The sequence below is a fragment of the Contarinia nasturtii genome, unplaced genomic scaffold (assembly GCF_009176525.2).
Source record: "Contarinia nasturtii isolate CC-2019 unplaced genomic scaffold, AAFC_CNas_1.1 Cnas_scaffold_187, whole genome shotgun sequence".
In the NCBI taxonomy this organism is placed as follows: Eukaryota; Metazoa; Arthropoda; class Insecta; order Diptera; family Cecidomyiidae; genus Contarinia; species Contarinia nasturtii.
In genome coordinates this window covers 1,057,473-1,071,786 of record NW_022197544.1, presented here as the reverse complement: position 1 = coordinate 1,071,786, position 14,314 = coordinate 1,057,473, and the positions used below count along the sequence as shown (strand labels likewise).

At 31.8% G+C, this 14,314-nt stretch overlaps 1 protein-coding gene across 4 annotated transcripts in view; it reads left to right on the top strand.

Moving 5' to 3' along the window:
* The window catches only part of LOC116336785 (octopamine receptor beta-1R-like), a 65,432-nt gene extending 51,446 nt beyond the window's left edge, over positions 1-13,986 (top strand). For 3 of the 4 annotated variants that reach the window (XM_031760914.1, XM_031760915.1, XM_031760913.1), the window contains 6 exons: positions 167-419; positions 604-787; positions 883-952; positions 4,699-4,884; positions 5,463-5,619; positions 7,265-13,986. In XM_031760914.1, the coding sequence (XP_031616774.1) occupies positions 167-419; positions 604-787; positions 883-952; positions 4,699-4,884; positions 5,463-5,619; positions 7,265-7,393 (979 nt within the window). In that variant the 3' untranslated portion in view covers positions 7,394-13,986. The remainder of the gene's footprint in view (positions 1-166; positions 420-603; positions 788-882; positions 953-4,698; positions 4,885-5,462; positions 5,620-7,264) is intronic. The other variant, XM_031760916.1, reaches the window with a different exon arrangement.
* The last annotated feature ends 328 nt before the right edge of the window (positions 13,987-14,314 follow it).

Here is a 14,314-nt window from a genome sequence, read left to right as displayed (position 1 = left end):
ACTATTGTTTTTTTTTTCGTTGTTGTATTCTTTTTTTGTATTTCTCATTGAATTTCTCCTTGTGCCACTTCTCAAACTCGGATTCAAATCAAATTTTTGTTGTTGTTGTACGCGGTATAAACAAATGGGACAACGGCAACTACGATGATGACAACGATGACTGCAGAGTGATAACCAACTACTTTGTGGTTTCGCTTGCGATGGCTGATATGTTGGTTGCATTGTGTGCCATGTCATTCAATGCATCGGTGGAATTTTCTGGCAGATGGCTATTCGGTTCATTTGTATGCGATCTATGGAACAGTTTCGATGTGTACTTTTCGACCACCAGCATTCTACATTTGTGCTGCATCAGTGTGGATCGCTACTACGCGATAGTTCAGCCATTAGACTATCCCCTCATCATGACCTATACTAGAGTAAGTACGACAAATAAGCGAAAATTACACGCGATTTTTCTTTCCTCTTTTTTTTTGTACAATTTTCTCTCTTTGTGCCTGCCTTCTTTTTTATCGATTCGATAAATCAATGGGCAAACTATTTAAACCGCATTTCAATTTGGTCTTTGTTCTCGTTTTTTATTTTTTATTTTCGATTTGGCAGGTAGTTTGTATGCTTGTGATTGTGTGGCTATTTCCAGCTCTGCTATCATTTGTGCCCATTTTTCTTGGCTGGTACACAACCGAAGCGCAGTATTTATATCTACGAAAATATCCACATATATGCGAATTCAAAGTTAACAAATTTTATTCCATAATAAGTTCGTCGGTTAGTTTTTGGATTCCAGGTCAGTATTTATTCTTTTTGAATCGGCTTTTGGAAAACCGACGTAGAATCGAATTATTGTTGAAAATTCACGATTTTTTTTGTTTACTTTTACAGGAATTGTGATGATTTTAATGTACTATAAAATTTACAAAGAAGCCGATCGACAAGAACGTTTACTCTACAGGTGGGTAATGGCGAAGAAACATTATTTGAAATCATTTTTTTAAACACCATAATAATTTAATTTTAAGTGACAATATACAAATTGTTTGCACGTTTTATTCAAACAATGTGAGCAAGAGCAAAATCCACTTTATCAAACGTTTGACCTTTAGATGTATAGCGTACACACAAGCACAAGTGTACATAATATAATTTTGTTGCTGAACCTATCTCAATTGAACATGATTACAACTCATCCGTAAAATTTGTTGGATGTAAACATTGGTGATTGTAGTTCGCGCGGCGATACTTTGATTCAAATTTATAATTACATTTGGCGATGCGAGAGCAGAAGAGTGGCGGAGTTGGTTCGATGGAAAATTTATATTTACACGTTAACAGTGAGAGAGAGAGCGAGAGGGAGATCACAATGTCATTTCGTATGTTGTTTGGTTTAACATTTTGGTGTGTTATTTTGGGTAGACATGAAACAACAGTTTGAAGTATATACTGTTTGAGATTCAAGAGTGCACACAAAAAAGGGAAGTTTGTGCGTTTTATGTGTGCATGTGTTTATTGATGTTCAAGCATCCAAATACATCGGTTCATTTGAATTTATGCAAATGCCTTTTGACGCGAAAACACACACACACACACACGACGCACTGAGTTAGTGGCTGATTGTCATTATTATTCGAATCATGTCAACCTTGCTGCGAGTGTGTTTCACAAAATTTACTAAGTACATCAACACATCTATATGGAACCACATATCTATTAACAAAAGTTCAAGCTCTTAAGCAAAAATCGCATATCGAAATATAACGGCATCGTTGTCACATTGCCATGTTGAATAATTCAATTTTATTTGATTAATTATCAAGCACCTAACTACATTTGCATTTGTTTTTTAGCACACAACTTATTCTAGCGACCATATGTTTCGGCTTTCCGAACATATAAACAATATACTGTTTATTTTTGACCTAAGATCTGCCAACTTGAATCAATTGTAATCAAATTTAACGAACATACACAACGCCATTGAAAATGAATATTGTACAATGTATCACAAACATTATTACGCAAATTATTCAAATCTGCTTAAAATCAGATGAACATTTAACATAGTGGACATGAGAATATATAAACACAAAAAATTAAATGCACTCAAGTTGATGCACCAATTTTCCCATTCAAAATTCAGTTCAATGTTGATACAAGAGATTTTGGTGGACCTTGTTTCAATTTTGATATCAAATAATGCACATATAATTAAATTGGAACGTATTTAAAAACATACATATTTACAACATTCACCAGTAATGACATTTTATTAAATATACAGATTATTTTTCATCTCGTTGAATCAGAAACAATCAAATTTTGAATTCCATTGTTAACGTTGCTTGAGCTACGAATCATTAAAGATGAAGTTAATCATATCAGTAGAACTAGTTAAATTGATTTTCTTTCTGACTACACGAGATATTTGTGTTAATAAATAATACCAAAGTATTTTCAAATGTTCCAAAATCATTTGGAGCGATATCCGTTTAATATCGTTGCAGAAAAAGCGCTCCGAGCAACAAAAAGCTTTCTATAACCAAATTATCGGACCAAAATGTGCTGGAGAGTGGTACGCACTTGATGGTGTTTTTCCAAGAAATGTACAAGAGTTTTTTGTATTAAAAATGCATTCAACAAGTGGCACGTAACAAATTAGTTCTCATTTTTCCCTTCAATAAATGGCCATACCAGATGGCACTATCCAAAGAAAAAGCAAGACAAAAAAAAACCAACTAATTGATTTCAATTGACACGAATATTTATATTTATCTAAATTTCTTGCTATAGCAACAGATGCAAAAAATATTCAATAACATGTATTTTCACCGATCTCTTTCGTGTGTGTGTCTGTATTCAATTCATCGAGGACAAAATGTAGTGCAGCTTCCACACAATGTGATTTTCAACACAGATAATTGTATAGTAAAAATATTGCTTATCCAACGTACTTGAAGGAGCAAAAGATGCGAACGAAATTAGCATGTGTGTGTGTACAAAATCATTATAATACATTGCAATTCTATTGAGTGTATATTTTCGGTGAGATAATTTATTTGCAATTGCATTATCGAATGTTTGAATTGTATGCCAAAATCAGGTGTACTCTATAGTTTTGCATTCGAAATTCACGACAAATTCACAAATTTAGCGAAACACATTCGCAAGATATTCGAATTACTTTTTTCACTTAAAATGTCGCACACAATACACAGACTGTGTATTGAAGAAAAGCGCGCGCCAAATATTTATAGTCGATTTCATTTTGAGATCAATTTCTTTTACTCTTTATTTCGCTTTGGGTATCTCTCCTTCTTCAAATCTTGTTCAGTTTCCCTTGTAACATCCAAGCCATACGATGAATGAAGACAAGATCTGACATTGACTTGAACATCTGATAAAGCAGAATCCCTTCGATTTATTTGTTATTGCTTTTTTTGCCAAATGAAAACCACTCACAAAGGATGCATGTGTTGTTGAAACATTTTTGTTACGTATTTTCCGTGACCTTCAAACTTTTTTCCACACTCACTTCTCCCTCTCTCTTTTATCGTTCTTTCATTCTCATTTATTTCCCATTTTCTATTGCATTTGCTCTCCCTCAAAGCGAAAAGTGAACATGAGTATTTATTCATTTTTATTTCATCGTTTTGAACAAAACGAGAATCGAATGTATCGTTTGGCATTGAATTTCACAGTTTGGTGGAACACATCATGGACACATTTGCAATCACATATTGACATACATTTTATTATTTTAAGCATGTTCGTTCGTGCTCAGCTGTAAACAAAATGTGTCACGTTGCAGCATGGAAAAGCTAATTTAAAAGGAGAAAAATGAAGAAGAAGAAAAAAGAAGACGAAATGCGCACAAATACAAAATACCATAATCTAAAACTGATAAAATAGCGGAACATTTTTGCTGTCATATCTTCTTCTATCTACTATTCTTCCTCAATTTTTAACGATGAACTTTCCGTCATTTTGTGTGGATGCATCTCGGTTAAACTATGAGTATTAAGTGAACATGAAAATTAATTATATATTCTATACTCGAAAAATAGCAAATGACATTCGTGCGCGCCAGATTTCAAGACATCAGCTGGTTTACAAAAGCGTTGTTTGATTTTACCGCCAAAACCACAACAACTCCTCTCTGCCATTTATTTTGACTATTTATTCGTCGGCAACTCCACACAATTTCATGCACCGTATGGTGAAATCGAAAAATTCAGAAAACGCTCGGGACCAAATTCATTTGTCATATTTTAATTTCAACGATTTCAATTTTTTATTTGTTTAAAGTGAATTTTTTTAAGTTTAAAGTTAAAAACACAAATTTAACCGTCACCTACAGGCAATCATCTATAGCTGAGCAATTTTTGTGTATATTTTTCGTTCGATTTCGATCGTTCATTTGAAAGAATGGTTCCAATCAAAATTGTACAAAACTTTTCTAACTCTTGATTTCCTCATAAACACAAAACCAAATAAAATACCTACCTTTTTCCAGATTTCCAGAATCCTAACGCATTCGAAATATTGTATATACTGTCACATTCATCGAAATTTTTCGAAAAAATGAATATTTCTTTTGAATTTAGCGAGGAAAACGTTGTTAGTTCTAGTGTTTATTGTAGTTGTTGGTTATATTTTCACGCAAATCGAATATATGGAACAATTTGTTAAATTTGTATTTAGATCAAAAGTGGCTGCTTTGCTTCTGGAAAAGCATTTACAAATCAACGGTATAGCCGTGCAACGGCAGAGCATTCACCAGGTTGAACCATGCGCCATCACAAAAATGCGACGTGAGAAAAAAGCTGCTCGTACATTGGGAATAATAATGAGTGCATTTTTAGCGTGTTGGTTACCATTTTTCCTATGGTATGTATATTTTTATCGAGTTTGTTTTGTTCTCATTGCCTTATCGTTTTCCTTTGATCGTGTTGTGCGCGTGTTTCATATTTCGTTCTTTTTATTCGATGAGAGAGCTGCCGCTCATTTTCTTTTGTCGATTTCATTTTGCATTTACTTTATTTGTCGGCTTTGTAATGTATATATGCAATGACGTCTGTGAGTTCAAACACTTTGTGTAGTTTCGTAAAATGTGTCGAACTCTTCCTCTGGCGATGCATATCTCGACCAATTTTTTTCATGTTGCTTTCGAAATATGTAAATCGAAACATTTTACAATCGAACATCGGTTGATTTGACAATTGAATGACGGTTTTTGCTATTACATCCTGGTTTGCTTGCAACGATTGGAATTAGCATGAAAAATGAGGCCACCACAAAGAAAGCGCATCTTTTTAGCCGAAAAAAACACACACACACAAACACATACGAATCAAACAAAGTAGTTTTTTTGTCGGCTCATTGCCAAACTCACCATTTATTTTCTTTTCATTCTTCTTCATTCCATTTGGCCTTTCGCTTGGTATGATTTTTAAATTGCGCAATAGGTATAACATCTCATCTTTATGTGGCGAAGCGTGCCAAACACCGCGTTCTGTTGTCACGATCGTCTTCTGGATCGGCTACTTCAATTCAGCATTAAATCCCGTGATTTATGCGTATTTCAACCGCGAATTCCGCTATGCATTCCAACGGACACTAAAGGTATGATTCAATCATAAAAAATCACTAAACATTTATATTCAATCTCTATTTTATCTATCTCACTTGATAAATAACTATTTTAACTCATACATATCTATTCTATTTCCTTTTCACATACATATTCCGCGCAACCCAACTTGTGTCACTTTGATTTACACATTTAGAATTTGGAATTGTACACCACAGTCGATTAATTAATATATATTCTTATTTTGTTTTTGTATTTCGTTCAAAATTATTATATACTGTATCCTTAGCGGATAAGTATCAAGTAAAAGAAAAACCAAAAATAGATTTATGTTTAGAAAATTATTGTGCTCGTCCACCCGTACAAGTCTTATACTTGAATTAATTTTCTTTTTTATAAATCAAATGAATACCTTTAATTTGTTCTCAATGAATCTCGTTCATTAGATTTACTAGTAAAGGTATCCAAAGGTGTTTGGACCATTTCCCTTATGTCGAAAAAAATATCACTGGCAAAGTTTCAGCTGCTGAGCACAATTTTCTAGAGCTTTAGTATGCTGAGGGAAAATTCAATTTCAAATTCAAAAGTACTATGCTAGATTGTTTGTCAACTGGAACACCTTTGAAATGTGTATTGCGAGGTTTTTTTCTATATGATGTTAGTTTTGCAATACAACTAATTTTTGCATCAAATATTTGGAAATCGTCAAAAATATTTTTTGACATAAACTATCGAGGAAAATAGTCAAAACATGCAAACGAAACGTACACTTGGAGACCTTTACTCGTTAGTTAATTTCATCAAAATTTCGAGCGATCATAAACCATTGGAAATTGATATTAAAAAAAGATGAAAAAAATAATCGATCAACAAGAACTTTTTGGTTCATTTAAAATTTAATTAAAATTTAAAAAAAAAGTATGAAGGAACTCTGTATACATCCCATGTAGATAATTTTGTAGTCACAAAATGAACGTTTATATATTTTATGTAGATGCCAAACACTTGGGTCGAATCAACGTTCGCACAAACGATAAATGTACTGAAAACTAATTTGAAAATAAGAATGAACTTGTTATTGTTGTAAAAAAACAAAAAAAAATTGCGAACGTTGTTTTCAGCCGATGTTCAACCCATCCCATCAATTTCATTTCAATATTTTATGTCTGTAAGTGTGACCATTGTGTATATATAAAACCACCAAAAACTCCAAATTTTATTAGTTTTAATTTATGTGAATCGTCCGTTCAGTTTCAATTTTCTCCGTTGCCACACATCATCATCACCCACCCCCTCGTCTTCATTGACACAAAAAAAACAACAACAACAACAACAAATCAAAAGTTTAATCTAAGTGTTTAATATTCTATCATTTCTTTCCTCTCTTTCTGATTTTTTTTCTCTCATCCTTCTCTCTATGTATGCGAATGTCAACGAACTTTAAAAAAAAAACCATACTCTATCTCGAAATGCTTGACTCCCTAACAAATTATCTCTATGGCATACAATTAAAAAAAATAATCAAAAATCCATTTGAATGATTTCTTTCTGGAACTGAATTGGAAAAAACACTATGTATTTTTGGGAATGAAAATCAATTTTCTTGATAACGCACAAATACACATACAAACACACTCTATTTATCTCTAATGCAAAATCCAAAACTAACAAATGAAGAATTGCTGTTCGTTTCAACATATTAATTGTAAGATAAGCGACCGAATACCACCATATTTACACTCAACTGCATCATCCGAAATTCATATGAATTCAATACGACCGCCAAACAATGATGGGAATAACTGACATTTAGATTTTTAGATCATCATTAAAAACAAATCCATTGTGGTTGTTGATGTTTAATGTATGTGTGTTTCATATGTGTGTACAGAAAACTGAACGAAAATTCTACAATAACAGCTATAACAACAGCACCAACATCTGTAATGTCAACAATAACAGCAACGCCAGCTTCCGACGAAACTGTATATAGTTGTCCAATTTCAGTACAAGCGAGATAAGAGAGTCAACAATGGAAGATCATCGCAACAACACCGAGTCGTCATTAATATAATAATCATCGGTTTAGGCTCGATTTCGATTCGTCACTTGCTCGAATTTCTAAGCCTAACAACTCAATGCCCATTACAACCTAGTCATGAACAAACTTACCATGAAAACAGGAGCTTAGTTTTCAAATCATACATCCAAAAAAAAATTATTGTTTTTTTTTTATTGAATGTGTTTGTTTTAGTTATTCATCAAATCGTATTATATGTTTCATATTTGCTTGATTGTATTTTTGTTTAAAACACTCGATACAAACGGTGTCTATTTACAAATGATTTTTTTTAATATTATGCCTGTAACATACTTCAATGAATTTCACATTCAACTGAACTCCTAAACCAAACAAAAACCAAATCAATACCTCCAAATATTTAAATTTATCGTAAATGTTAAGGAATTGTTGAACGTTCTTCGTTTGACTTGAATTTATTTATTTTTGAAGAAATTTTATGACAAAATAAACCGCTTATTATCCAATGAACCATTGCCCGCGCCCCTTATTATTGTTAGGGGACGTTCATGTATGAAACGATAGAAATGAAGGAAATCACAGTTTAATGTTTAAGCTCATATATACAATACAAATCTCTCTCCCACATACACACAAAGAACAACAAAAACTTTATCATAAGGTATGTAATTTGATATTACAATTACAAAAAAAGGCGTACAATGCAAAATCAATGCACAAAATACTACACATGATATGATAATTGCTAAATTAAAAGCGATCACCGCAACAGCAGCAACAAAAACAACAAACACTTTGTATATAAATTGTGGACATCGTGTGCAAATGTCGATCCACAAATTTGAGAAAAACGTTTAATAAAGTCTATTTTAATTGTGAATAAGCATCTGGAAAATGGAAAGGACTAATTATATAGATTATATTGTATATGATAAGCAACAAGAAAGATGATGAGTAAATAGTTTTAGTGTAGACAAAAGCAATTTTTTGTTTTTTCTTCTTCTCCTGTGCATATCCATTTTATTTCGTGACATAAATGATTTCATGGAATGCGCTTCTGAACTCATTAAATGCACGCTACACTCACTCCAAATTTTTCTGCAACGTTCAAATGATTCTTATTGAGTGACTTAAATGTTATGCAAAAAATGCATATATTTTTTTTTTCAAGAGAATAAATTAGCTCATTGTCGAAATGAAAAAGAGCGATGGTAAAAGTTCTTCGTACATTTCGAGAGTACTTATTTTTTTTTGTTTCACAGTTGCTATATGACAACATTGCCGCCAATGGGTTAAATTTCTTTTTCATTCGCCCACTTTTAGTTCGTTCAGAGAATTTGAACATTAATCTAATAATAAAAGAAGCGTCATTGACTACCTTTCGTTGATTTTGGTTCCGTATAGTGCACCAGATTGTGAAGGTAACAGATGACAAAAGCGGTAGCTCGCGCATTCATGGTGTCATACTTATATGACTCATACAACATAATTATCCGGATACATACACCCCAAGTAAAGGCTTCATAATAATAATAATGAAATTTATGCTAGAAGACTTAATTTGCATATTAATAAGAAAACTGTCATGACAATGTACTAGGAATGCTTGCTTGAGCACGTTTTTTTCTCGACATTTTTCTATTCTTTATATTTTCATTCAATTTCGGATGCCCTTCTGTCGCGACTACTACTACACCAAATGTAATCACATTTAAGGAGAGTCAACGCTCAACTCATCGTATGCAGAGTGATTGTGTGTGCGTATGGGTGCCATTTACAATGCAACATTCAAGTGTTTGCTGAAAGCTACTGTGTGCAAACTACTTTTTCTTTTACAAGAAAATGTCATCAGAATTTCATGAAATATTACATTGTCATTTTTTTCCCGTTCATAATAGAACTAACTTCTTTTTTTCTTGCTTAAAAGCATATTTAAAATAATCTTTGAAAAAATATCAAACCAATGTCTATTTCACTCTGAGTTAACCGTTAGTTTTTCGAAACTATACCGAATCTTTTTAATTAGATGTCATTTCTTTTTTTTATTTAATGTGTAAATTCAGATGGTTTTATTGAAGAAAAAACACGTTATTTTTGCTCAAATTTATAGAATAGAATCGGCTGAATAATATAGCTTGGATACGTAATTTGAAATTAAATTACTAATTTCTGACCAGTGGTTCGAATTACAAACGTTCATCTGGTGTACGGCAATTGAAAATACCCGCCCACATAACCACACACTAAACAAAGTTTCAAATTACTCCTTTAACTTTTGTCACAGCGAAACTAACGCATGCACCCCAGCCCCCTCCTCCAAATTCAACTTCAGTATGGTTGACTTTCATTTTCAACTAACCTAAAAGACTCCATTTGACAATTTTCGAACATTGAACACTAATTAAATGCAACTGTTATCAGTTATACATATTTTGTTCAGCTATTTCTTCAGTTCGTATTATATTCAGCTATTTCTTTGCTCAAAACATGTGTTGTAAACACAGAACACTGACTAAAGTTGATATTTAACTGACGACAAAAAGTAATGCATTCTTATATATTTTTTTGTTGATTAGTCGCACAATTGAATGTGTTCGAATTTAAAGTTCCCGAAGATTATGTGCATAATTTGAATTTCAATCACTTATTGATTTTCAGCAAAAACTGATTCTTTGCTGTTTCTCTCTTCAAAAATTCTAATAAAAATCTTGTTGTTTTTTCGATTTTCGTTCAATATCAGTAATAAAAGCACTCGTCCATGACCATACGCATTCATTTTGATGTGTATGATATTATCGTTACATTGAAATCAATTCATCCGTGTTTAGCGTATTAAGATCAATTTTAAGCAAATAGTAATATACATCAAAATACACTAGTTATTATATGAATCTTCGGAGAAAACAAAAATCCAAAAAAAAAAAATATCATTGAATGAATAATTGATAGAATGAATAAAAAAACATGTGTTTTATGGAAAATGTCAAAAAACCGAAAAAAAATATAGAAACAAATGTGCATTGACGCCCACTTATTACAAATTGCAAATCGATTTGAAAATCAACAACAAAGACAATGTGTATGTGTGAAAATTCAGTAGTCAATCGAATATAAGAGAATAATAATAATAAAAAAAATAATAATATTGCATGTACATTTTGAAACTAGAAATCTATCTATGTATGAATTTATTGAGAGACACGTTTATCGTATTGCGCGTGAAAATAGTACACATTATTCGTATGAAAAAGTGATTGTACGGAGAGGGGTAAAATGTAATGTACAATTCCAGTGCATGTGCACAAAAATAATGAACAAGTCTTCAATGCATAAATAAAAATTAGGTTAAATGTTGCATTACCAGAGCGCTCAGTGTGAGCAGAGCGAGTGAAAGAGAGGCTGTATTGACTTCAAGATCAATCATATGAATACAATCCAATCAAATTCTTGCTCTCGATACATCTATCTACATATATATCTATATTAATTCGTATATGGATCGTGTTCGCCGTTCTTCAATATGTGTGTAGCTCAGATTAACTGTAAATAAAAAAAATATATATACCTAATTATATGTAATATTCTTCTTTAAAAATCCAGAAAAAAAAGAAACAACAATCTCTGTTTGAACAGAGCTATAGTTTGTAATTTATTGTATTTGATGTCCATGGAAAAATATTAAATTACAAAATCAATACAAAAATCTTATTTTCAATTGCAAATATGTGATCGGTACTAAAGTAAGTAGCAAATATTTGCAAAAATTTGAAATAAATACAAATGCATCGAATATTGGAAGTGAATGAAGAGACACACGAAGCGTTAAAGGGAACGCGAGAAAAATGGAATCCGACGCGATAATCATAAAGATGTGCGAATTACAGCCCACGCAACACATACATACGTGGTTATACGCAAAAGCGTGCCAACCGTATAGAGACATCAAAAACAACTTCGACCAGATATGAATCGGTAAGAATTTCTTGACTCATCTCTTGATTAAAAAAGAAACACTTGCGAATTGCTCAATAACTCGATGAGCTTCATGGAGTTATGATGAAACTACCTTTTTTTTTTAAAAAAAGACGAATTTGATATCGTATATGTACACGGGTGCTTTTTTCTCTCTCTTTCAAAATATCTCAACACCAAAGAGCTTGTTACAACATTGTTCATTTATGCACGTAATTTGACGTCCATTCTTGACTTTCTGTGCCATGGACGAATTCAAATATTCAAATAAATATCTTAAACCCTTATCCTTTCAACCACTTCAATCCACCCGTTTAGCTTTTCTGAACATATAAATTGCCTAGTTTGATATGATCCCAAGATATGATACTGGAGTTTTTCGTTTACATTATCGTTACCTATTTTAATGAGAAATAAAATAAATAAATAGACGGTAACCCAACAACAAATTCCGAATTTCTAATCGATTTTATCGATTCAAAGGCACATGACATTACCATTTATACTGGCTACATAACAGCCATAAATGACACACAACTGGCGATAATCTGTGAACATTCCCTCCAACAACAACAACAAAACGCTCCACAATACACCGAAACAAACAAAAAAAAAATTGTCGTATAAAAATCTGATCCGATAAAAAAAATATTCGTCAAGACTAACCATAAGTAATATTATATCGTGTCAAAAAAAAAAAAATACGAAACGAACAAATATTTTATCTCCTCTAACGCCTGCGTATATTTCTGGACAACAAAGAGATTTCGTGCGAAAAAATATCACGAACTCGAAAATATCATGGGACGTGAATAAACGCGCGATAAGAACAACATTTCCATAGAATGAGAAGAAAAGCAAGAGGAGACAAAGAAATGTATGAAATAAACATGTGCTTGAAAGAGAAAGAGAGGATAAAACAAAAAGAATACAAATTGAAGCACGGTAAAACCTCCTAATAGTGGAATGTGTTCGAAACAAACTACGAACATATGGAGCAAGTGAAAACCTTCTTTTCTTCAAGATAGTCGAAAAATTGCCACAACACACAATTCCAGTGTCGCGAGGTATTTCTGTATACATTTTTTCCTTCGAACGAAAAAGTGAGCCGTATGCTTGCAGCCAAATGCATTCATATTGATTTGAGCGGATTACATGAGCAATCGAACGAACAAACGAATGAAGAGAAAATCTGAAAAATAAGACGAATAGCACGGATAATAAGAGAAAATAAAGAGATGAAGAAATAAAGGAATCGATAAAAAAAGCAACTGATGCAAGCGATTATATTCAAATCCAATATAAATGTTCCATTTATCGAAGAATTGTAGCATTTCATGTTCGTATTACTACTGCATATTTAGTGTCAATAAATATGGAATAAAATGTAATTCAATTTATATAGAGAGCATCAAAATTGTATATAGAACAAATCGGTTCGAAGAATTGACCGTCGAGGGAAAAGAAGACAAGAAAATCACATAGATGCGAGGAGAGTAAGAAAGCGTGCGTGTGTAATAAAAAAAAACAACACTATTAATAAGAATAACAGAGAAACAATAAGTAGGTCATTCATATCGATGACTTATTTTGCGGCCGATCTTACAAATAATTTTCAATCACGCATCAATAAAATCGCATACATGAGAAGATAGAAAAGAAACAGCAAACAAATGAAAATCATTGAATATTAACGGTGTCCATCCGAATCAAAATGGGAAAATACTTTGAAATTACACTAAAAGTCTAATCCTATTCCACGTATCTGCCCCCTAGGTTTTAATCAAAATACAACATTGATTTCAAATTGTATTTTTGAGAGAACAACCACATTTTTCTGGTTACTCATTTCAAACTAAACATCTGTACTCCCACTTTTATTCTCACCCATTCAAATATACAGTTCACATAGAATGCAGGATATGCGATTCGCACAAAGAGTGATGTATCGTGAAAAATTTGACCAAGTTGCGGTCGAACTCAAAAGATATGGATTAAACCAAAATCAATAATCATATATGGGTATAATTTTTACTGTTACGATTAATGGTGAATTCACAAAATACTCAAACAATTGAGAAATTTTTTTTTTCGTTCAGTTTCAATTTTTTTTTTTGCGTTCATTCAAAACGCTATTCAAAATCATAAATTGATGTTCAAAATCTCGCAAAATCTCAATTATGGTAATTCTGGTTTTCATGTTCATGTTGATCATGTGAATAATATGTGTGTTAATCTCTATCATCATTAAGCCATTGCGCATCATATGTCATTAATTTGTATAAAATATTATGTAAGTTAAATCCAAGACGCATGCGTTTTTTGTCCTGTTAATATAGTAAAAATCTGTTTAGCATTCCAATGGAAAAAAAAAAACAATCCCAATGAAAAAAAAAATAAAAAAATAATTACTCAAAAAGATCTAAAAACATGCATACAAATTCAGAACTTTATCAGATTATAACAAAAAAACAAACAGAGGATCAAGATTTTGGTTTATTTAAATAAATATATATATTAATTGTGAAATCATTGATTTCCATTCAATTCATATAAATGTCAAGTATATTATACACATTACCAATGAAACTAAACTTAGGATCAACAAACTGATAACATACATTTAATAATAATTAATTGAAAATATTTATTTTTTAAAAATTATGAAACAAAAAAAACAGAAACAATTTATGATATGAAAATATATGCGAACA